General features: G+C 47.5%; 1 protein-coding gene across 1 annotated transcript in view; it reads left to right on the top strand.

The window, feature by feature from the left end:
• Positions 1-23920, top strand: part of LOC115561537 (calsyntenin-2) — a 227159-nt gene extending 203239 nt beyond the window's left edge. The window contains exons 9-17 of the mRNA XM_030381674.1: positions 1326-1488; positions 6235-6401; positions 8232-8380; positions 13790-14004; positions 17845-18015; positions 19204-19349; positions 19463-19589; positions 22143-22327; positions 23455-23920. Coding sequence (XP_030237534.1) covers positions 1326-1488; positions 6235-6401; positions 8232-8380; positions 13790-14004; positions 17845-18015; positions 19204-19349; positions 19463-19589; positions 22143-22327; positions 23455-23670 — 1539 coding nt within the window. The 3' untranslated portion in view covers positions 23671-23920. The remainder of the gene's footprint in view (positions 1-1325; positions 1489-6234; positions 6402-8231; positions 8381-13789; positions 14005-17844; positions 18016-19203; positions 19350-19462; positions 19590-22142; positions 22328-23454) is intronic.
• The last annotated feature ends 518 nt before the right edge of the window (positions 23921-24438 follow it).

The raw sequence follows: 24438 nt of genomic DNA, 5'->3' as shown, positions 1-24438 counted from the left end.
CATGTAGCGCTACACCTCGTGCCCACTACCTCCGTCCGTTGACTGATCCCCATTGACTTTGAATGGCAACGGACGCGCAATGCATTGTGGATCCGTTCGTTCCGTTGGAGCCTTCGGCTCCGTCAAAAAGTTGAAAACTTTTCCACTTTTTCGGCAGCGACGGATCCGTCATCCAATCAGATCGCGTATGCAAATTTAAGCACTGTGACGCGACTCGGGCTCTGACGATACTGGAAAGCGGGAAAGCGGGTCATCTTGCAATGACAACGGAACAAGCAGGAAGAAGCGGGAAGAACCCAGCTTTGTAGTTGTTAGCGGGAAGCGATTTGATTGGCTGACGGATGCCTCTGCAAAGACTACTCCCCCATCCGTCAGCCACGCCTTCCCACGTCCTTTGACTGACGGTGCAGTGGGCATGAGGCGTTAGCGTCTGTGTGCGTGTGACAAGCACATACACACACGGACACACAAAGGCATAGGAAACGACTTCACCCTCCCCTTCATCCCCCCTACCCATACACACACTCACACACGCAGCGTGTGTGTATGGGTCGGGGGATGATATGGAAAGCAATGAAACACAATCATTCAAAGGTCAGCTCCAATGCCTGGATTCGAGGTGTAGTTCAGTTTCACAAATCTCCTCCACGACAACAGAAGGGTATCAATGCACCATTAAAGGGGTCATCCTTCCATCCCCTCACGCCAGGCCATGCCATCTCACACACTCTCTCGGTGTGTGTTGCCTTTTGGGCATTGGTTTAGGCTCCTTCTCCATCTTTAATCCTCCAAAATCGACTCCACAATACCAACATCACCACCATCACATAAAGCCAGAAGCATGCTGATTAACCCCCCATGCTGTTCACATCGATATCCAATCGTGCTGAGTGACAAATCGACAACGTCCACCCGTTATACAAGAAAATATATTGATGACCGCAGCTATTCTTGTCTTTATTTCATTACATTTGCAAAAATTTTGTTAGCATCACCAACAAGGGTGGTATGCTGTTCTATTTACAGACGTGTGATTCAACAGCTTATGCTGTTTTTGATTGCGTTATGAAGATCTTGATGCTTGTTCTACTTTCTCCCTTAGCCGATTCTAGTTCAAACCCGCCTGTCAACCTGTCTTCAATCCTTTGAAGGTTTAAAGATAATACTGACTGCCATCGTGATAATAGAAGAGTTATAGTGGAAACAACATAAATACACTTGAGCATTTCTTTCAATGCGTTAGTAGATTACTTCTCTGTCCTCTAGTGGTTGAATATCATTGAATGCTCCTTTAACTCTTGTCCCTCTCTCGCGCCATTTTTCAGATCTGCGACAAGGAGTGGCACTACTACGTCATCAACGTTGAGTTTCCTGTGGTGACCCTGTACGTTGATGGTGTGACCTACGACCCCTATCTGGTGACGGATGATTGGCCCATCCATCCCTCCCAGATCGATGTGCAGCTGACCGTTGGAGCCTGCTGGCAAGGTACGATATGACATGTTTGAATGGCGGTGATACAGACAGAGGAAAGCATACATTGCAGAAATTGTTTACCTATGCTTTGCTCTACCATCCATCCTCCATGAGTCCCTCGTGCCTGTGCTAGACAGGGAGGATTATCAATTCATTAGTCTGTGCACGAGGCCATTCAGGTAGGAAGGTAAGAATGCCACAAAGGAGAATGTGTTGTTGCAGTGCCTCGTCCTTCTCTGACCCTCAATGGATGCATCGCGGCTCAATGAAGCGGTCTCCTTGCAGAAATAAATATGTCTCTGGTGCTGCAACTGTATGTGGACTGGAGATCAAATGGGTTCTCTTTCACACTGCAGAGCTTAAGGGTACTTTGATAGCCCAAATGGGAGAAGTAGGCTGCTTAATGATGCTTAGCCTGAGATAAAGAGTCAAGATATATATTTTTCTAAAGGGGCAGGAGAGGGTCATTCCTAGCCCCCTTTCATCCGCCGTAACGATTACCCACACCACCACCACCACCAACACCCCCACACCACCACCCACCATCTACCTCCTCCTATCTCTTTTATTGAGTGCCAGAGCCCTTAGGAGGATTAAAAGGGCCCCTAACAGAAATGGGGGAGTTCAGAGACTAGTCCTTCTTTTCTACTGGGTGTGGCCGGGAGGGATTAGCCCCAGTAAGGTTGTTAAGTCGATCCTGATATCTTAACACAAGCCATTAGCTTCAGCAGATTGCCTTTTCACAGCGCCGGGCTCTAGCTAGCCCAAGCTAGCCGGCCAGCCTCGCTTCTTTTTTTGTGAAAGTGGTAAACTGATTTTAGAGCTGTTTTTATATCTGGGACCACACATCGGCTAGTTTCATTGTCTCGGTAGCAGCATGGCCCACTAGCTCTCCTTAGAAGCAAAGGTATGGGCCAGGGGTCTGCAACCCCAGGCACGCTAGCCACCACTGACATGGGGCATCATAATCATTGGTACACTTACATGTGTACATGTCCTAAAGATATTGATGTGGATGGTTCCAACATTCTCATATATTCTCGTCTTTTACATTTCTTACATTGCAAATATGTTTTTGAATGAGTTTCTGAAAATGATGTTTTGAAGATGGGACACATGAAATTATAATTTGTAAGCCCATGTTGCAAACATAACAACCAAAAAAACATTTAAAATGTCGATGCATGATTGTGGACTATATGGAAATAGTACCATTCCAGGTCTTCTGGAAATGTTTTTGGTCGCTGTGTCATAATTCAGCTTAATTTTTTATATATTGTTGGCACACTCATTAACGAAAAAATGTCAAAATGGCACTGCATGTTGAAAAGGTGGCTGACCCCTGGTATGGTCGATGGAAAGAATTGGATTAGGTTAAGATAGTGCGTAATGATGGAATTGACAGTGGCGGAGGGAGAAAGTTGAAAGCAAAGTGAGAGAAGGGTAGAGGGCAGAGAACTCACAACTCAAAAAACATCTGCCGAAGAGACCACTTATGAGCTGTCAGTTTAAACTCCATACACAGGACCTATTTTACCCAAAAACAGCCAAAGGGAGGCGAATTGTACCAAGGTGCAGGGCTGTAAATGTCCGCTCTGTCTGTTTTCTAATAGAGGACTTTACCCTCCACCTCCCTTCGTTCTCCTCTGACAATAAGTGTTGGCTGTGTAGGGCTGTGTTTTTTCGTTTCCTTGTCCCCCTTTCTTTTTTTTACAGCGCTAACCTGTTTTTAATCTCTGACCTCTGGGGCTGTTGTGCTTTCCTCTCGAGAGCAAACACATTCAAACAGTACAATGAAAAATACACACAAAGAACCACCAGCACGCACTCCCTCTCTCTCTCTCTCTCTCTGTACATCCCTCTCCACACTCCCACTCTATCACACATTCTGGCATTCAGCCCTTCCAGACGGCCAGGGCCAGCGCCTGGCCATGCATGCTAACAAACACGCAAATGGCTCTGCCAAAACACTAAACTAACGACGCTGCGATATTCCTGCTCTCGCCCCGTCCGTCCTCTGTCACACGCCTTTGTTGGCTGATCACAAGGAAAGGCTTTCGCGTGGCACCATGTACTCAGTTATTATTTGATGATCTGCCTTTTAACATCTCTCCTCGCCCGTCCACGTCACCGTCAACACATTCCCGTCAGCAGAAACGATCAGAGCAGCAATTAAAAGGATTAAATCATAACAAGGCCGGTGTTGGATGGTTTTCGTTTGCTCATGCCAGTCAACACAGGGGCTCATGGTTGTGTTCCTGATACAGGGTGTTTGGTCGGGTCAGCTGGTGTGGCGACTCAATGACCAGGGGTGATGTTTGATTTATGACGATGAAACATAATGGGCCCTATCTTGCATCCATCGCAATTGACTTTCTACACTGACGCATGTATCTTTGCTAGTTTGCACCCTGCGCAAAGCCGATTTCCCCCCGCAGCAAACCTTCGCCACTAAACTTGCGCCCCGAGAGGCGTGTTGGCGAAAATCAGATGCGTGTTCCGGCGCAAATGATACATGGTGCTATCTTGCAGATCGATAAAGTAGTTGCGCAACTGCAGTTGGTGTTGCTATTTTGACGTACCATGGCAGGTCGGAACAGGCAACATTTTTTCCATAGGGGCTGCATGAATGAACATTGTAGTAGGACCTCATATCTTATGTCTGTTAAGTTTTCTTTGCCGCAATTTACTGACGACTCAGTATTTCGGAGTTATACGCTATTCCATTTGTGTGAATTAGGGCATATTATTTGGCCATAAACTGAGCCATTTGAAGTTTGAAATTCATGTGGTCATGCATCTGTCTCATCGGAGACTGTAAACGCGTTGTCAAAATATCAATTCGTCAGGTTCAAATGCGCTGATGTCTCTTCAAGGGGATGGGAGACGGCACCCTCATTGGTTTATTGCACATGACGCCCAACCCACACCTACGGGTAATTAGGCTACTTCAGGGCAACCCTTTTTGGATTTGCGTCGGGCGCAAGAGTCATTTATCCGCCGGTATAATAGCAACAACGGCTGAGCCCCGCCCACAAAGCCACTTCCTTTTTGCGCTTCTCACTTGCGTTTCAGACTGTTAAAATAGGGCCCATTGTGTGTTTGTACAGTCTTGCATTTCAACGCGTCCGTAATCCATTCCTTATTTCACCCAAGTCTCCTAAAGCCCAATTTTGCTCCATGTTTGCAGCGTGATCCAAAAATAAATAGCATAATGTTGTGTTAGCAGAGCAAAGCACACCAGGGGCAATGTGGCAAGGCTGTTTTTAATTACTTTGTTGCTTCCTGAAGGACTGAGGTCTAATTTGGACGTGAAAAACATTATTTGAGATCTGTCCCGACAAGGCTTTGAGGGCTTTGGGCTTAGCAGTGAGGCTTCACCAGGTGGGCTGAATCAATCAGTAGTGTTTGGTCCAGTGTGGAGCGCTGTCCCTGGTCCTGAAGTCAGTGTTAAACTGAAGCAACCTTCAGTTGATAACCGCCACAACAGGGGAAGGCAGCGAGTAGGACTCAGTCAGAGAGCACTCTGTACTCACACTGTTTCTGTACCGCCTGACACTAAGTGTGCTAGTGGTGCTGGATAGCTCTCTTTTTGCAAGTGTTGTGGAGTGGGTTGCGCTGCAAACATATCTGCACAAATTGATGAAGGAAACATTATGATCTCTTACCCGCCCCATTCTGGAGAAATGCTTCAGTCAAAGTATTTAAGAAGTGTCTACTGTCCGTTTCATTGCAACTACAAAAAACGAAATTTCATGGTGATAGTGTTACCATACACTTATACAAACAGCTTGCATTAGAAGCTCAAAAGCTACTTTTTGGTAGTTAATATCATAAAATGAACCAGCCAGAATGATGACAAATCTAGGACAAATTAACTTGAAGGCTCAGGAATCCTTTGTCGCCACAGAATCTAACGTTAACCCGTTTCTCATTTCAATGAGACTTCTGTGATCGGATACACCAGAACGGGGCTCTGACGTCCTCACCTGATAAACTGAATGTGAACTCTGTTGCCGGATCTGTGTCAGGATTTCACAATCCCGCTTAATATTTTCTGGTGAAATAAATCTGCTGCAATGGCGCTGGATGGAAGAGAAGCTTATATATTATGCTTACGTATGTATTTTGTCCAAGTTTGGAAACGGTAGTCAACATAAATAAGTGGTCAAAAACCTCTAAGTCCTGCATTTTCGTTGAGAGACTGTATGAAATCAGTTTGTTTGCCACTGCTGAGTATGTGGCCCGGGTAGGCCTCTACCTGTTCACGCCAAGGAGACGGTTGGGAAGCAGCGCTCCTCTCTGTAGAGCTACAGTTTGGTTATTATTTCAATACAATCAACCAATTACAAACGTACGCTGCCCTAAACCAGAGCATTACTAAAAGGCTTCAGCTTGGTACGGTGGCTCATTGAAAACAAGAAACCGTTTAATAAACCTGTTGGACACCAATAAGTAGTAAGTTGGTCAATGAAATTATCACAATGCTTAATGTGTCTAGATATCCTTAGATAACGTTAATGAGAGAATTCCGAAAATAACTATGTACCATTAGGTTTCACATGAACATTAAAGGCATATATTGTTACCTGCATGGCCCTTGCTGATATATACCCTTTTCCCATTTTGTGTGTGTGAATTTGTGTGTGCGTGTGTGTGTGTATGCGTCTGTGTGTGTGTGTGTGTGCGTGTGTGTGTGTGCGTGTGTGTGCGTGTGTGTACGTGTGTTTGTGTGTATGGGCGTGTGCCCTCGTGCAGGTGGCGAGGTCGCCAAGCCACGGTTCACACAGTATTTCCGGGGCAGCCTGTCGGGTCTGACCATCCGACCCGGCAAGATCGAGAGCCAGAAGGTCATCTCCTGCCTGCAGGCCTGCAAGGAGGGCCTGGACATCAACTCCCTGGAGAGCCTGGATAAGAACATTAAGGTACACACACACACACACACACACACACACACACACACACACACACACACACACACACACACACACACACGCACAGAAACAGGTTCATACATGCACGCACACACACTGAGACGTGAACCTTGATGGGTATCCCAGATGACAGAGAGGATGGATGCTGTAACTTGGAATCCATCTTAAACTGAATCACCAATCAGCCTCTTCCAGACTCTTTGCTCCTCTTCTCCTTCTCCTTTCTCTCTTCATTCCTCTTCCACCGGCTCAACTAATCCATCTCCTTATATCCGGAAAGATGGAGGACAGAGAAGATGGATGGGAGGGATTCTCTCTGCTCTCTCTCGCTCTCTCTCTCCCTCTCGCTCCCTCTCTCCCCCTCTCTCCCCCATTCCCTCTTCCCTTCCCGCAGTGTTCTTATTGTCTATTGCTGCAATGACAACTCCTCGGGTCCCATTTTATTAAAAAAAGCAGAGTGATGCCAGGGTGAGAGAGGTGGATAGGGAAGAGTGACATAAAGAGAGCAAGTGAAGGAGGGAGCGGGGTAGGGGGATAAAGAGAGGGAGAAGGAGAGAGAGAGACTCAATCAAAGCAAAGGTGCAAAGAGAACAAGGGGGAGTGAAGGGGGGGAGGGAGATACAGAGAGGAAGCGAGACTCAATCAAAGCAAAGGTAAGAAGAGAGCGAGGGAGAGTGGAGGGAGGGAGAGGGAGAGAGAGGAAGCGCTCTCCACCAAATCAAAGTGAAGGTACGAAAGGGCCGGGGCAGAGCGGACGTGTACTGATACTAACCCCGCTCATACGCTGAACCTCTCCAGGCTCCAAAGACACTGACAGATCACCCCAGTAAAATGCTTTTTCCCCACCTCCCCCTCCCCCAAAACTGCCAGAACCCCGGGCCTCGGATGGAAGGCCTTCATCAGAGGAAAAAACAGGAAATGTTTTGGGTTGAAAGAGGGAGAAGCCGCACGAGAGAGTTCATAGTTGCTCTCTGTTCATTTTCTCTCCCCAGTGTCGGTCTCGCATGTGTACTCCAGCCTCCCAGCTTATCCTCCCGCCATTGGCGTGTTTGTCAGTTTATCATAAAAGCAATTACATGCCACGCAGGTTTTAGGAGACTGCATTATTGGCGGCGTCTCCAAGGCTTGGGCGAGCGAGCCGCCATGATTGAGTCTCCGCGCCACCGCCGCACTTTCTCTCCCATGCCACATTCTCTCAATTTCAATTTCAATTTTAAGTTACTTTGGCATGACAACATGCAAATCTGAGTTGGTTTGGATTGCCAAGGCGAAAAATGAATAGTCTTAATGATCAGCGGTAATGCCAGCGGCGATGGAAAACAACATGAGGAATATGAAAACATAACAAATGCGGGAATCAAATGTAACAAATTAAATAAATCCTTTTCTTTCTCTCACTCTCTCGCTTGCTCCCTCGATCCATCCCTCAATTAAATTCAAAAGAGCTTGATTGCCATGCAAAACCAACACTAACATTAACCTCCTTCCCTCTCTCCCCCTCTCCCTCTCTCCCTCTGGCATTCTCTCTCTCTCTCTCTCTCTCTCTCTCTCTCTCTCTCTCTCTCTCTCTCTCTCTCTCTCTCTCTCTCTCTCGCTCTCTCTCTCTCTCTCTCTCTGTCTCTGTCTCTGTCTCTGTCTCTCTCTCTCTCTGTGTCTCTCTCTCTCTCTCTCTCTCTCTCTCTCTCTCTCTTTCTCTCTCTCTCTCTCTCTCTCTCTCTCTCTCTCTCTCTCTCTCTCTCTCTCTCTCTCTCTCTCTCTCTCTCTCTCTCTGTCTCTGTCTCTCTCTCTCTCTCTCTCTCTCTCTCTCTCCCCCTCCATTAGTTCCACTTCAACCCGGCCCAGTCCATCCTGGTGATGGAGGGGGAGGACCTGGAGAACATCAACGCCGCCGTGGTGAAGGTCTCCTACATCAACTCCCGCCAGTTCCCCACGCCAGGCATCCGGCGGGTGCACATCTCCACCACCGTCCAGTACGTACACCGCAGCACCCCACAGCACCCCACAGAACCCTGCACCACCCGTCAGCCCCCGTGTGTGTGTGGGGCTCAAGTGACTCTGAGAGTGCTTCATGAAAACAAGCACTGGTGTTCGAGATGGAAAAACATCTCTCCGTCGACCTTGAACGCCCCCCGAGGAGTCAACGTGTCGACGATTGGGTCTCCACGCGTGACTTTAACGCAGGGCGCCTGCCAACACAGACGTTATCGGCGCTAATTGCAATCCATCCAGCGCTTTGGACTTTTCCAATTAATGTGTGGTTTTACTTTTTCTTTGATCTTCATACACCAGTCGGCCACCAGGAGTTTACTGAGCAACACTAATAGTGTTTAGTGAAATGAGTCCCGACGGTTGAGGGAACATGAAGGAGATCAACACAACTCACCGTGGGGGGGGTTTGGTGCAGTAGACGCGTGAGGTCACGGCTGAGCAGTGCTCGATGGGCCCAGGGCCGCAGCACACACCAGGCCCTATGCCTCTGGTTCATACTATAATCGTGTTGAAATAATAACCGTCCCCTCCCCTTCTTTCCTTTGCTGTTAAGTCTCTTTCTTCCCCTCATTCCCCTTTAATCCGCCATTTCTGCTACTCCCTCTGGCCACCTGATGCCAGTTACACATTTTCACGTTGCGTATTCATAATTCTGTCTGGAACCCGCCAGAGGACCAAAAAGAGAGAGAGAGAGAGAGAGAGAGAGAGAGAGAGAGACAGCGAGCAAGTGGGCGTGCGAGGGCCACAGCGACAGAGGGAATGAGAGAGGGGCGATGTGAGGAGCTTGTATTGTAGAACTGCCTCCCTCGGCGGCTCCATTAATATGGATGATTGTTTTAAGTATGTGTAGGCCCCCTGCAGCAGAGCCCAGGGGGTCCTCTCCCCGCCCCCTGCTGGGCCCGCTGCGCAGCCGCGGGCAACACAACCGCCACTGACTTGTCGGGATGGAACATCGGTGTGTGTATGTGTGTGTGTGTTTGCAACTGTGTGTGTCTGTGTGTGTGCCACTGTGTGTGTGTGTATGTGACTGTTTGTGTGTGCAACTGTGTGTTTGTGTGTGTGCCATTGTGTGTGTATGACACTGTATGTGTGTGTGTGTCTGTGTGTGTATGTAACTGTGTGAGTGTTTGTGTGTATGCGCGCAACTGTGTGTGTGTGTGTGTGTGTGTGTGTGTGTGTGCAACTGTGTGTGTGTGTGTGCGCAACTGTGTGTGTTTGTGTGTTCAAATGTGTGTGTGTGTGTGTGTATGTGTGCATGCTAGTGTGTGTGTGTGTGTGTGTGTGTGTGTGTGTGTGTGTGTGTGTGTGTGTGTGTGTGTGTGTGTGTGTGTGTGTGTGTCTGTGTTTGCAGAAGATGAGCAGGCTCCCTTTAGCTAGAGGCTCACCAGTTATCAAGGCACACATGACGCAAACCATGGCTTAATGTATGTCCTCGCTTAGTGTTGTTGTCACAAAGTATCTTCGCTTATAGACATGTGTCCAGCAAACCTGAACCATAAAAGGGATTATGGCAAGCTGTTAGGCCTGCACCCCCTTTGCTATCTCCTTGCTGTTGAACACAGCATGTCATTATTGTTGCATTATGCTTCTAAAGCAGAGCTGAGTTTGGTAGCAGTGTACCAGCAGCCCAGCACTAGTCTTTGCTAATACATTTTGTATTTTACCTGTTCAAAACGGCAGAAGCATTCCAATGCAAATGGATTGTTCTTATCTTGTTTCGAAGGAGGTATTGAAGTGAATTAAATTAGTATTATCAAGGACATGAACGGGTATGTGGTATGTGCAGGTATGTGTGTGCTCCCTGTTGTGCCTCTTCTGTAGATTGTGTACCCATGAGTGTGTACGTGCCTGTGTGTGTGTGTGTGTGTGTGTGTGTGTGTGTGTGTGTGTGTGTGTGTGTGTGTGTGTGTGTGTGTGTGTGTGTGTGTGTGTGTGTGTGTGTGTGTGTGTGTGTTCTCCTAGGCCCAGTGAGGCTGTTCTGGTTGTAGCCCAGGTGCCCGTCCAGAGGCCCTCCTGAACCACTGATAAAGTGGACGCTTTAGCCTCCCTGTTTTTTGGTTTAGAACGCCGTCCAGCAGAGTCCCGGAGAGCGATTAGCCCCGGTTATATCAGTGGCACTCCCCTGACCTCCGGCTCTGCCCCGTCCGCCGGTATAGACGGGGAAATAACTCCTATGTACCACGAGGGTCGCTATCACTGACGACACAGAGTCGCTAATTAATTATTGGATAACACAATTAAGACACACTCGTTGCTGACGCCTAATATCCGCAATTACTGCCGGCATCGGGAAAATAAAAGCGACCGGCCATAATCTCTGCTAAGGGCCCTTTTAGGCTTCCCCTAAACGTCTTCCCATCTATCTTTATAATTAAGTTGGACATGAGCCAGGGCGGAGTGAGTGTGTGCGCATGTGTGTGTGTGTGTGTTTCTTTGTGTGTGTGTGCGTGTGTGTGTGTGTGTGTGTGTGTGTTTGTGTGTGTTCCACTGCTAGAGGAACATCGTAGGGGGTTTAGCCTGCACAAGTAAATCCGTCTGTGACTCACAACCATAACCTGGAGTCTGCCTGGAGAGCAGTAACACACACGCGCGCGCGTGCACACACGCGCACACACACACACACACACACACACACACACACACACACACACACACACACACACACACACACGCAGACACATTCACACTACTGATGCATGAGCTCAGCCAAACTGCGTGCTTGCCTGTGGTCAACCGTGGTCAACCAAAGTCTCGAGTCAAATCATAAATATATTTAAGGGTGCCCGTTAATTGCCTGTGAGTGAATTTAAATTCAATTTAATATTCGATACAAATTTAATTTGCTAAATATTGCTTATACTACGATAACATTACGGTTAATATCAACACTTGAAATACCCGCTGTGTTCAAAAAACAAAGGCGATGATTCTCTTGAGACATAGCTTCTCCTAAAATAGGCCACCTTATGCAGGCGGAGTCTTTTGAGGGATCTGATAGAGTCTGCGGGGGGAAGGGGAGGGAGGCGACGTCTGACATCTAGCTGACAAGACGTCACGCTGATACGATGACAAGAGAAGTGGCCATGTATGCTTCAGACGCCTTTAAACTGCCATGCCCCCCATTTTGAAAGTTGATCCATCTGAAACTATGTCAGGAGTGAGTATGGGGAGAGAGAGAAGGAGCGTGAAAGGGGGAGGGAGAGAGAGAGAGAGAGAGAGAGAGAGAGAGAGAGAGAGAGAGAGAGAGAGAGAGAGAGAGAGAGAATGTGAAAGGGACCTCTCGGATCAGAGTGACCGCGCTTAGGACAGCGGGGTGAAGGCAAAAGTAAAGTGTCGAGCGCCGTAATCCGGCTAGGTGGCTGATTACCGGCCGGGCGCGGCAGTCGCAGTGCGGTGGCATGGCTGCATGTCATTACCTCCTGCCCTGGGAGGTGGGTGTGCACATTCCATTGACAGATGCGCCGGCGCCATCGCAAAGGACCCAGGGTGGAATGTAAAAACATGGAGCTCTCCCTCTGCCACCGCTCCGTGGCTCCCTCCAAGGCGCTCCGTTAATCTGATGGGTTTCTTCCCTTCAGCTGTTCTACGCCTCATATTATTCTTTACCTCATGACTCCCCATCGCTGTTCATCACTCTCTCTTTTGCTATCATCTATTGAGTATTTGTGTGTGTTAATTTTTCTATCTCGCCTTTAGTGTTTTGTGTCGGAAACAACTTCCCCTGGGATTATTCCAAATCTATCTGATCCTCGTGCCTGATTAGGTTGTGCATTATTGCACGCAACCATGCATGAATGTTTATTCATCAATGTTTTGATCTGTGAGTAAGTCAAATTTATTTCCATAGTAATTGTCACAATGTGCTTAACAAGGTTCAAAACATTCAAATACAAGAGATGCATGCGATAGATTGATGATTCCACAACACAGTTCCCCGACACTAGTTTAAATCACAAAACAGAACAGAACATCATCACATGTCATCACTCTGTGTATGTTTGTGTGTGTTTGTGTGTGGGTATGAGTGTGTGTGTGTGTGTGTGTGTGTGTGTGTGTGTGTGTGTGTGTGTGTGTGTGTGTGTGTGTGTGTGTGTGTGTGTGTGTGTGTGTGTGTGTTTGTGTGTGTGTGTGCGTGTTGCTTCCCATGTTTCATGTAAGGGGATTTCTGGGTTAACGAGTCAATTCCACGGGCTAATGACTGACGGCCAGGTGTTGGCCTGATCCCTTCATTAGCTGCTCCATGCGCTGAGTGTGTGTTGGTTTTGGTCCTTAAATACTCTGGCTCGCATCCACCGGCCAGAGCTAACAAGTGTCACACAAAACAGCTCTGAACCCTTCACTGTCTCTCTCTCACCCCCACCCCAGACCCATGTTTCTGTTAGTGGTTTTAAAGAGAGGATTGTGTTTCCAAATCTTAGGGAGAAAAGAGTAGGGGTTCACTTGGAATAGGTGGATACATATATCATTTAGGTATGCGTTGGTTTGTCTTCATTTGTGTAGGAAGAGTAGACTCAAACAGTGGCATCGGGGGAGTCTCATCTGGGGATGTGAAGTTCTTGTTTCTGACAATCTCCCACCAAATACCTGACAAATAAAAACGGCAAGTAAAAACAAAAGTTGCATCACTTGGCTTTTTTAAATAGCAAAACAAGCCAAAACCAAATCCTAATCCATTGGAGAAGCTCTAAACCAGAGACGGTCATGTACTTTTAGTGGAATGCATGTGGTTTCCAGGAACAGGTAGGAGGATTTATTTTAAGAAACTGCATTTCGGCAGTAAATAAGTGATGTGGATTGGATATGCGCAATTATAAATGCTAATTTTTTCCAACGTTATTTCCATCCCTTGTGTATTGTAATGTGGCTCCCAGCCACCTCTTGGTGCCAAACTGTGTTCACATCTTAGTTGCCGATCACATCTAACCATTAGCAGGCTGTAAAACAAGAGGTACACTGCATTGGCTGCTGGGTTGGAGCCTAGACAAAAGCAGAGCAGCGCGCCGTGTCTTTCTCTGTTTTAAAGCCCCCATAAAACATTTACCTCTAAGCCTACAATGATGATTATTTTTAGATTTTATAACCCGCGTCTAGGGGCCTCTCGCCAGAGACACAAGCCCCTGACAGCAGAAAGAACAAGCGAGGCTCTCAGCAACTGCAAAGGCAGTGAGCGAGACGCTGGGTTCCCAGTTTATACTCTCTCTGTATTGAAAGCGCTCTGTGTGTTCGATGCCTTGGGGGGGAGGGGGGAGGGGGTCCTTTAGAAGGGCGGGATATGGTGTAGGGATACAATCCTCCAAAAAGGATTGCCTGAATGATCTGAACACCGTTGGCCCTTGAGCAACAAAAAATCCCATCCTCCCGTGACCTCTGACCTGTGTCCCGACCTCCAGGTGCTTCGGGGAGGACACCTGCCTCAGCATCCCGGACATCGACGCGGTGGTGATGGTGCTGCAGCCCAGCGAGCCGCGCATCACCATCGCCGGGGTGGAGCAGCTGAGGCGGCCGGCCGTCGACCTGAGCGGCTCCTCCGGCCTGGACCTGTTCCAGGACCTCCACATCGCCAGCACTGTCACGCGCACCGACAGCGCCGCCCGCTACGCCGGAGGTACGTGTGATGGGTCGTCCAATGCGGTGTCCTGTACTCGAGATGTGTCGGCGGGCGGGTGGGGGTCACCTACGTCACCTCTGTGTTAAAAGGGCCGGTTGGCGAAGCGTCTGTGGAAACAGGGGCTTTTGCTTTTTTTAGCATCTTTCGTTCTTTCTCTCTCTCGTTCTCTGTATCTCGGGGCGAGCGCGGCCGAACTTCCACCCAGTTGATCTTTTAAAAGGCGAGGGGAACAAGTGAGGTGACGCTTGCTTTAGGCAAGGGAGCACGGCCCTTAGAAAAGTACCAGTCTTGATAAACATAGAGTCAAAAGGAGAGCCAGAGCCTTCGTACTTTGCCCAACACGTCCCCTGTGTGGCAACGGTATATATTTGGAGTCTAAAGAAAACACATAAACACTATTCGAGACCCATACAGAACGGTTTTCAATCAGAACAAAGTGATTTTCGGGTTGACTAACTATTGAATACTTTCTCTGACTGTCTTTCACAGTTTGTTTAACGCCGCCAAAGTCCTGTTTACTCCACTATCTCCTCAACTCAAAGTAAATGGCACGAAGTCTTTTCAGTCTTTGCAAAAAAAACAAATAAAGAAAAAACGCCAGATGATCAAATGATCAAATGATCAAAATGCAAATTTGCGAGGAACTCAAAGTAAACCTTCCCTTCTGCTCTCTTCCCCCATTGTGGCAGCCACACGGCCCCTTCTATATTCATTACTTCTGACTTTTGTCAGGCACGTTGTTTCCCTCGCTCTCTCCACACCGGTTGCGTTCTCCTAATGCTATTCTACCCCTCGGTATCACCCAATGCAGAGATGATGCCTCCTCGCAGATGCTAAGCTCACTGAATATTCGAGTGGGCCGTTCCATAATGATAACGTGTTCACTGATTCATGATGTCCCATCGCCAATGCACGCGCCACCCGTCACCCCGTCGGAGACGGAGGGAAGAAAATACCCAAGCCAAACAAACCCTTGAGAGTGTGCGGATGCTAAATATTTCAGCGAGTGGCTTGACGGATGGTGAATCAACTGCGGGGTGTGATGAGCTCCCATCCGAGGCTGGGCTTTTGTTTTGTGTCAGGTGTATCGCTTGTGTTCTTATCGTCTTGGGTCATCTGAATTCCGCTGCTAAGCGCGTGTCGTGTCGGCTGCTTCACACACCTCACCTGGGACATCCTCAAGGTCTCTCCACAGTTTATGGCTTATATTTACTGCCGCGATTCCCCCTGTGTGGGCTGAAGTCCTCAGCGCTATTATAAACTGCCTCGCCATACATTTCAACTCTGAGCGTGCTCACGGTACAGGCGCCGTAAGGACGTCTCTGTCCTGTTTAAGGGATTGGTCAGAGTCACTGGCGTACTGGAAATGTAAAAACGAATTCAATCTTTCTGGATAAACAGTATGATGTTATTATACTGCTTTTTATCGGAATAAAACGCTACAAACCTGTTTACTTATATATGTTTACAAGCCAGTACCTCTCCATTATGTCGGCAACATTGACATGGGTGTGCGTCTATCCTCTGCACAACCAGATGAGTTGATTACCCAGGATGCCTCACTCTCACAACACCACGAGAGGAGAGAATAGTGGCTATGGTTTGTGTTGCTAGTTCAGATGGAGAGCGTGTGTGTGTGTGTGTGTGTGTATGGTGGGGGGGATTATTATAAAGCCAAAGGGAGAGTGAGAAAATAAAGAGAGGCAAGGACAAAAAGAGAGGAAGAGCGTTTGTGTGTGTGTTTGCGTGTGTGCATTTGTGTGTGTGTGTGTGTGTGTGTGTGTGTGTGTGTGTGTGTGTGTGTGTGTGTGTGTGTGTGTGTGTGTGTGTGTGTGTGTGTGTGTGTGTGTGTGTGTGTGTGTGGGAGGAGGCGGAAGCTGCAACAAGGTCTTTATAATGAGCAGATCTCGTTCATTCCAGTCTCCAAGGCTTAGAGGGTTCCAGATGAATCACGTATCTACACTACAGCCCAACGCAATAAGTTTCCATTGGACCCAGTTAATCATCCCTCGCCCCCCCCCCCCCCCTCAGCACTTTGTCTTTTGATACGGCCTACTCTCCCATCCTCTATCTCTCCCCCCTCTTCCCTCTCTCATTCTCCCTCCTCTTACTCTCTCCCCCCTCTCTCATTTTCCCCTAATCTCTTGCTCTCTCCCTTCCTCTCTTGCTGTCCCCTTCCTCAGTCTCTCATTCTCCCCTCCTCACTCTCTCTCTCCTCCCCTCTCTCATTCTCCCCTCCCCTCTCTTTCTCCCCCCTCATTCCTCTCTCTCTACCCCCTGTCTCTCTTTTTGTCCCTCATCTTTTTTCTTTTCCTGCTAACCTCCACCACCACCCACCCGAGTCTTTGCCAGCCCCCTATTTTATTTTAGGTCTTCAAATACAGTCTACTTGTCTGAGTTTCCCCTGCTCCTCTCCACGATGTCTCTCAGACGTTCACTGCTCATCTCGCTCTTTTCGTTCCTTGTTCTTTCATGTAGGAAACCTCCAAGGCTCTGATTGGTCAATATGTCCTTGCTTTAACTCCCACTCGTCCATCATTTCTCTTCATCTCGCTGGTTGCCTTTGTCTTTTTTCATTCCTGTTTGATGCTTACACACACAAACACACACACACACGCACACACACACGTACACACACGCACACACACACACACACACACACACACACACACACACACACAGACACACAAACACACACACCTCCACCCTCATCTCTGAAAACTCCCCTGTTGCCGTGGAGCCCTCTGCGATCCCCGGTGTCAGTTACCATTGGGGTTTTCAATCTCTCTCTCTCTCCCTCTTTCTCTCCATTTGTCTCTCGCCCTGTCTCTGTATTTCATCCCTCTCTTCCCTCTTCTGTAACTCGCTCCCACTCGCCACGATTTTTTGCCATGGTTTGTCCTTCCTATTACTCTCTGTCTGTGTGTCTGTTTGTCTGTAACTTGTTCCTTGTATCTCAATGACGAGGTTGTTAGGTCTTCAAGGTTGATTCTGAAGGGGAGGGGGGGGGGAAGTGGCAGCAATGTGTGTGTGTGTTTGTGTGTGTGTGTGTGTGTGTGTGTGTGTGTGTGTGGGGGTGGGGGGGGGGGGGGGGGTGGGGGGTATGGGGGGGATACCAACCAGGATATGTCGCTATGTGTCGCCGGTTCGGCGGGTTGTCGGCAAGGCAAACGTTGGCTCCCGCTTAGCAAAGTGTTGAGCATCCGTTAGCCCACCTGCTGCTGCCACGGCGACAGCTGTCTGGAGGGACTCGTTATCGCCGCAGCTGACGGCAGCGTTGCTGCGTTGGGGAACCAGAGAATAATTGGTGTTCACAGAAGTTGGGAACAGCCATGTTTCTTAGTTAAATCTTTTGGAGTGGGTCTTATTTTTTTTCATAATGATAGCTTCCAGATCATTGCACAGCCAAAGCTTTTTATAACCATCCAAAAACGCTTCCTCAGCTTCATCTAATATAATACTATAATACTCTATTTCATCATTCCTATCTCAGTTCCAATACCTCCTATCCAATCTCTTGGATACCAATACCTACCTCATTTACCACTGCCCAATAAAAGAACAAGACAGTATAGCCTAGAATGTACTATAGTAAATGAATACTTATCCCATCCTATTGACTATTGATTACCAATTGATACTAGTCAATTACGTAAATTATAGACTATTACTGACAACTGACTATTTGGACTGTAGTCATGATTCAATTTGAACAAAAAACGCCAACAGTTATCTGCTGTAGGTTTGTACAGATAATGTTGTGTAACGTGAATGCTATACTCATTCCTCTGTCTTGCTTGCATGTGCGTTTGTGTGTGTGCGTGTGCTCGTGTGCAGCATATGCTGGAGGAGTCCTGGAGGAGATCATCCACAACCTGGACTACTGTGACATCCTGGTGCTGGGGGAGGAGCTGAGGCCGGAGGCGGAGTCTCTTCAGCTGGACCGCAGCAGTCTGCTGGGCATGCACCTGGACGCCACCAATTCCACCTCCGGCATGTCCATATATGGTAGGCTAGTGGCCACTCCACTACCTCCTAGGTACTAATCTGACCCAATAGCAAATTTGTAAGATTTGAGATACAGTCAAAGGTTGATGTCAATATTCCCAATAGGATATGGAAACATTTTATAGTGAAGTGTACTTGACTTTTCGTTCCCGCTCTCCATTACCATGGATACCGAGCTGGGGTTTGCTGATGGTGTGACAGTAGGTAGTGGTAACAGAGGTTCACGTCTAACATACTTCTTTCAATACATTTTGCTCGCAGGCATTTGAGGCGGTTCTTACTTCTGACATGAGGCACTTATTCAGTTGAAATAGGATGTTATGGCAGAGAAAAACAATGGGGGATAGGATTTGAATATCCAACGGCGTTTGGTTTTTGGTATTGCGTTATTCTCGCTCACATTGCGATCAAAAACGCTTTTATTTAAGAGGTGATTAGATGCTCTTTAAATAAGAAAATTAATTTTTCTTTGTTTCTGCATGGATTGTTGAATTTGTGCTGAATATGAACACGAGGTAATGAAGTGGAACCGTCACACAAGGTTGTTCTCTAATACATGAGCAGTCTGCAACAACAACTCCATATCCTCCAGACAAAAATACAAATTGGACCACTGGAGAAGGCAAATCCTGGACCAACGACGTCAATGGCTTTCCTGCCTTTCTTCCCCAGAACCTGAGTTGCATACCTCGGTATCTTGGTAAAAAGGCAATACTAAACCCAGAGTCCAGGCAGCCGCCCATTCCCACATGAAATAACAAAAGCAACACTTTGCATAGCACCTTTTATTTTTAGTTGTTGACGTAAGTCATACAAAGCAGCTAGCCAACGCAACGATTGTACGCATTAAACAAAACGACCCTTAAAGCCTTGAATTCAGTAGACGCATCGATTCATCAAAGTATTCTCCTGGGGAGGTAAACAAACTCACACCGCAATGTCACGTTTATTAAAGGCACAACGTTATCTGCGTCCTGGTTCACTCCTGCCACGTCCTTCATTTATATAATTGCATTATTTGAGGTGAGAGCAGCGCTAGAGTCCTTGACGCCATTGTCATATGAACGCAAACGGTAACTATAGAGATGCCTCCAGTGTTTTATCTTGTAGGGTAACCATGGTTACCGCCCACCCACGTAACCAACCCTCCCTGCGCCCCCCCCCCCCCCCCCCCCCCCCCCACAACAGGCGTGGACTCCATGTCAAACTACGAGCACGTCATCCGACAGGTGCGCTACCACCACTGGCTTCCGGCCACACTCACCCAGCGCCGCTTCCGCCTCACCTGCTCCGAGCTGAACGGACGCTACACCAGCAACGAGTTCAAACTGGAGGTCAGTCTGAGTGGAGCCGAGCCCATCTCCAGAGTCGGCGGAAATTCGGACCAGAGCACAATTCAACCATACCTAATTCCGTCATTTCTGTTTGCTGACTCAATCCACTCCAGATCGGCGTGCTCCATGACTCAGAGGCCGGCGAGCACGTCAACTACATGGTGGCTCCACCGCAGTACATGCAGATGGTGCATCGACCGTCTTCCCTACAACACAGCCTGTACCCCGGCCACAGCTCAGGTAAGAGCAGACAGCAAACAAGGCTTTAAACAGGTGCCAACTTTCCAAAGCCTCTGTCAAATCAAGCCCAATAGTACATCTCACTTTGAAATAAAGATCCAATCAAATAAAGATAAACATTATAAATGAATCCCATTGCTTTTCCGCTGAAATTGAATCAAAGCGGCAATCCTTTATTGCTGACCCCTGGAGGGCAGGAGGTGCACTTCAAACAAGCGCTCAAACAAGTGAAGACAAATTGAAGGCTTGGCGCTTTACATGCCTCCATTATCCCGCGCCTGTTCCTCTACTCTGAACAGATGAAATAAGAGCAGGCAGAGCAGACATCCCTTTTGATAGGGAGTTCTCTGAGGGATTTGGGATAGTAAACCGCACTGTTCCCAAGACCTAGGGCACAAAGCTTTTGCAATTAAACAACAACATCTTAAATGTATTTTCCACGTATGCATGCAAGGCCCCTTTGATACAGAAAGATCTACACAATAAAAAACATGATTCAATTCAACTCCAAACCCGAACCCACTGTGGGTTTGTCAGTTCTCCTGCACAGCAAAAGTGAAGAGGAACAAACTGAACTAGAAGATGAACTCTAGTTCATTCCAAGGGACTGATATTTTTTGAACCCTTACCATGTAGTTAAATTCAAACTGGCGTTCGCAAGCTGTCCATAACCGCATCCTTGGAAGCAGAGCTCCCGCCTGGTAGTGGTGGGAGTCCCATTAGACCCAGGGGATTCAGGGACTATCCAAAGAGCAGGTGTGGGAGGTGGGAGGATGAGGAGAGTGGTTTCTGACCTAGATCACATGGGTCTTAATTATTGATGCGTCTCTAATGGGTTCCTCATGGAGTCTCGGAGAATTGTGCTGCTGTTTGCTACTCCGAGGGCAAAGAGGCAGAGAGTGGGGAAGGGGAGGTGAGGAGGAGGACAGATGGAGGCACACTTCTGGAAGACAAAGTGGAAACTCATCGGGGTCTGAAATTGTCTGAAATCTTCTCCAGTCAGTGTGACAGGTGAAAGACTGCTCTGTACCGCCCAATCAGAACATTTTAACTGGCACTTCTGAAAGCACTATAAAAACATGTTTTACTTGGAAAACATCTGAGATATAGACGCCAACTCACTGGTCAAACCATGACAGTGCTGGCGTCCAGCAATGACTTTTACTTAAGGCAGGGTTCCTACACGTCCTTGAAAACTTGGATTTAAAAAAGTTGTTTTGCAGTCATGGAAAACATATGAAAAAGGTGCAAATTTATCAAATGTCCCTGAAAAAGCAAGAACATTGCGTGAAGAAATAGCTGAGGGCATGTCAGTAAGTAGTTATTTGTGAGTTTATCTAACTTACTAATACCTGAAGAATAGCAAAGTTGCACTACAAAACATATTTGATGTGCATGTTTGATATGTTTAGTCACCAACTAAAAGTTGCACCCGGATCTGTCAAAGCTTATCAGCAAACGTGCATGGCTATTTCAGGAGATGCTCGATTTAAGGGAACACTCTTATGAGCAACTAATCACTCAATGAAACACTAATTGGCATTACGGAACATATTTGTATGATTTCCTCATAATCTTTATTTTTGCCAATAGTAGAACCGCTAATACTAATTTCAAACGACAGAGTTAGCTTAGGTGTTCACTTTCACAGGCCTGGCAGTCACCGACTTTGTGTCCTCGTGACGTAGCCTGCTTGTGCGTCATGGCTGATGAGATACCTCGATGTTGTATGGCAGGCTGTAGTGTGCTGCACGGTATAGGGGTATGTCAAGTACAGAGTACAATGATAACAAGGAGAAGCCAGACAAGTACAACAACAACAAAAGTGACTGAGGGTGTGTGTGCTTTTAAGGGGGTTTGGGAGTGGAAACACGCAGCGCACTTCGTCTCTGTGAAGAAGATCAAAGGCCATGGATTGGGTGTTGTTTTGTGAATCAAATGATCAATTAAAGGCTCCTCTATAAGTGTCCAAAGTTGGTGCACAGAAAAACCCAAACAAACCCACACACACACACACACACACACACACACACACACACACACACACACACACACACACATACACACACACAGAGTAACGGGCCTTGTTCAGACGCCTAGCTATTTTGGAGTTGAGTGATCCGAGTATAAAAAAATACACATTTGAGATCAAGAGAACGACTCACCCCCCCATCCCCCCTCTCTTCCCTCCCCAGTGTGTGTGTGTGTGTGTGTGTGTGTGTGTGTGTGTGTGTGTGTGTGTGTGTGTGTGTGTGTGTGTGTGTGTGTGTGTGTGTGTGTGTGTGTGTGTGTGTGTGTGTGTGTGAGAGAGCATAGGATGACAGTTACAGCTCCCAGAATTCCACTGAAAATATCTTTATGTCTCAATTCATGTATGTCATGGATGTGTCTGTTTACATATTCAACATCAAGATATATTTTACCAGACATTTCAATTTTACAGTAGCAAAGCAACATGGAGCAAAGCCCCAATGGAACATGCATTATTCCATTTCAGCTGGGATGGGTTTCATTATAAAGCACTGCATCTCAGATTCCCATGTTATCGAACAGGAGTGCCGAGTGCCGCCACAGTGGTGATCGTGATGTGCATCGCCGCCCTGGTGGTGGTGGTGGTGCTGGGCATCTACCGCATCCACCTCACACACCAGCAGGAAGCCAAGCTGGTTGAGACCACTAAGGAGGCAGACGTGGCCTGGGATGACTCAGCCCTCTCCATCACTGTCAACCCCATGGAGGTGAGTGGGGAGGAGGAGGAGGAGGGGGGAGGGGGGGGGGGGAGGAGAAGGAGGGGGAGGAGGAGGTGGAGGCAGAAAGGTGGGGGGGGGAGGTGGAGGAGGAGGAGGCAGAGGAGGAGGAGGAGGGGGGGAGGAGGAGGGGGAGGAACAGGAGGAGGTGAAGGCGGAGAAGAAGAAGGAGGGGAAGGAGCAGGAGGAGGAGGTGGAGGAGGGGGGTAGGAGGCGGAGGGGTGGAGGAGGACGAGGACGAGGAAGAGATGGCGGAGGAGGAGGAGGAGGAGGCAACGAGTCTGTTGCTAGGACCGATTTACTCCTCAGAAGAATCCTTCTTAGAATATTGTTTCAAAGGATGATCACAAACCTGCTAACATACATAGAGTTCATACCTATGCTAGTTTCCAGTCATTTATCAGGTGAAGTTAGCGTAACACTGAGGTGACATTGACACAGAAGAAGCAGAGGAGTGGAGCAATCTCCGGAATTGGCTGTGGAATGACTAAGTGTGACACTAATGTGGTGTGTAATATGGAGCGACAGAGAGTTGAGTTTCCAAGAATCAAAGCTGTCACAGTGCCACAAAATGGTAAAAACAGAAAAACCCAAGCTACGAAAAGGCTACCACGTCCTTTTTTGACTTCACTTATAACACTGGTCCGATTACTACAGACTGGGCGGGTGAGTGGAAGGGAATTATTATTTTGTTGTGGAAAAAGAAAAAAGGAACATTTAGCAGACAATGAGTTGACCTGTGGAGAAGTGAGCAAAATTTAAGGGTGAATAATTTTATCCTTCAATATGAACCAAGTGTTACAAGTTATTATAACAAGACTGGGCACAGTTGCTTCTACCTTTTCCACCCCCGTTTGCATTTCCAAACGCGCTGTTTGATGCTGAATATTACCATGAATAACAGACAATTTCAACGTTTTTTTATCCATTACCAGACAGATACTTAATCCCACACGGGTGTCAGCGCCAGTCAAAGCATGTGGTTATGCACGTCGTACTTTTAAACAATATGTGCTATAGTTTTGTATGGATTCAGTTTCACACAACACTATAATGGGAGGTGTGAGAGTGAAAATGAGTTCTGCCACTCTCTCTCACATCCCACTATGTCCCAACAGAACCTTACACAGCCCCAGGCCAGCGAGGAAGAGGAGGCGAGTGAAGAGGATGAAGAGGAGGACGAGGAGGAAGATGACGATGAGGAGGAAGATGAGGATGACATCACCAGTGCCGAATCAGACGACAGCGAGGAGGAGGTGGATGTCCAGCTACCCAGGATTCACCAGCCCAGCAAGAGAGGGAACAACTTGGACAAAGCAACGATATCTTACTAAACAAATGAATATGAAACATAAAAAAACTCACATACACGCACATACATCCAAAAACACATAATCACATAGAGAACCCTCCAGTGCAATGGTCGAAACAGAAGACTCCGTGATGCGGCTTTTAAATGAGGTAACAACTCCCCCTAGTGGTGAAGCTTTTAAAGAGAGATGAAAGACGGCTCTTCTGGCATTTCCTCTCTCTCTCTCTCTCTCTCTCTCTCTCTCTCTCTCTCTCTCTCTCTCTCTCTCTCTCTCTCTCCCTCCCTCTCTCCCTCTCTCCCTCTCTCTCTCTCTCTCTCTCTCTCTCTCTCTCTCTCTCTCTCTCTCTCTCTCTCTCTCTCTCTCTCGTTTAGATAGGACACTGAGTTGAAGGAGTTAAAAGGCTGCTTATCTCTCCGCCATGCAAGCATTGGCTTTGCTAGCTGTTTGTGAACCATGCAAGCCATAGAACAAAATAGTTTAGAGCGTAGCACAGCGCACACAGCATCTTATCTGAATGCAATTTTACACACACAGACACACGCATACACCAATCGTTCAGTTATTTGAAGTGAGGCGTGTCAAAATGGCCGAACGGCGCTACAATTAACATATACCACTGCTTGGCAAACCATTTCATCACCGTTCTGACTCCTAAAAGGAAAGCAAACCAAATGATTACGCCTCTCTTTAGGGTTGCTTGAAATGTCCTTTTTCCAGCAGTCTTTGTCACAACCATTGGATGAAGTACACATTTAACAACCCCATTGCTTGTTCCCATTTTGTTTTGTT

The sequence above is a fragment of the Gadus morhua genome, chromosome 16, assembly GCF_902167405.1.
Source record: "Gadus morhua chromosome 16, gadMor3.0, whole genome shotgun sequence".
NCBI lineage: Eukaryota > Metazoa > Chordata > Actinopteri > Gadiformes > Gadidae > Gadus > Gadus morhua.
The sequence above is the reverse complement of the archived record's forward strand: the minus strand, read 5'-3'. Positions and strand labels throughout refer to the sequence as shown.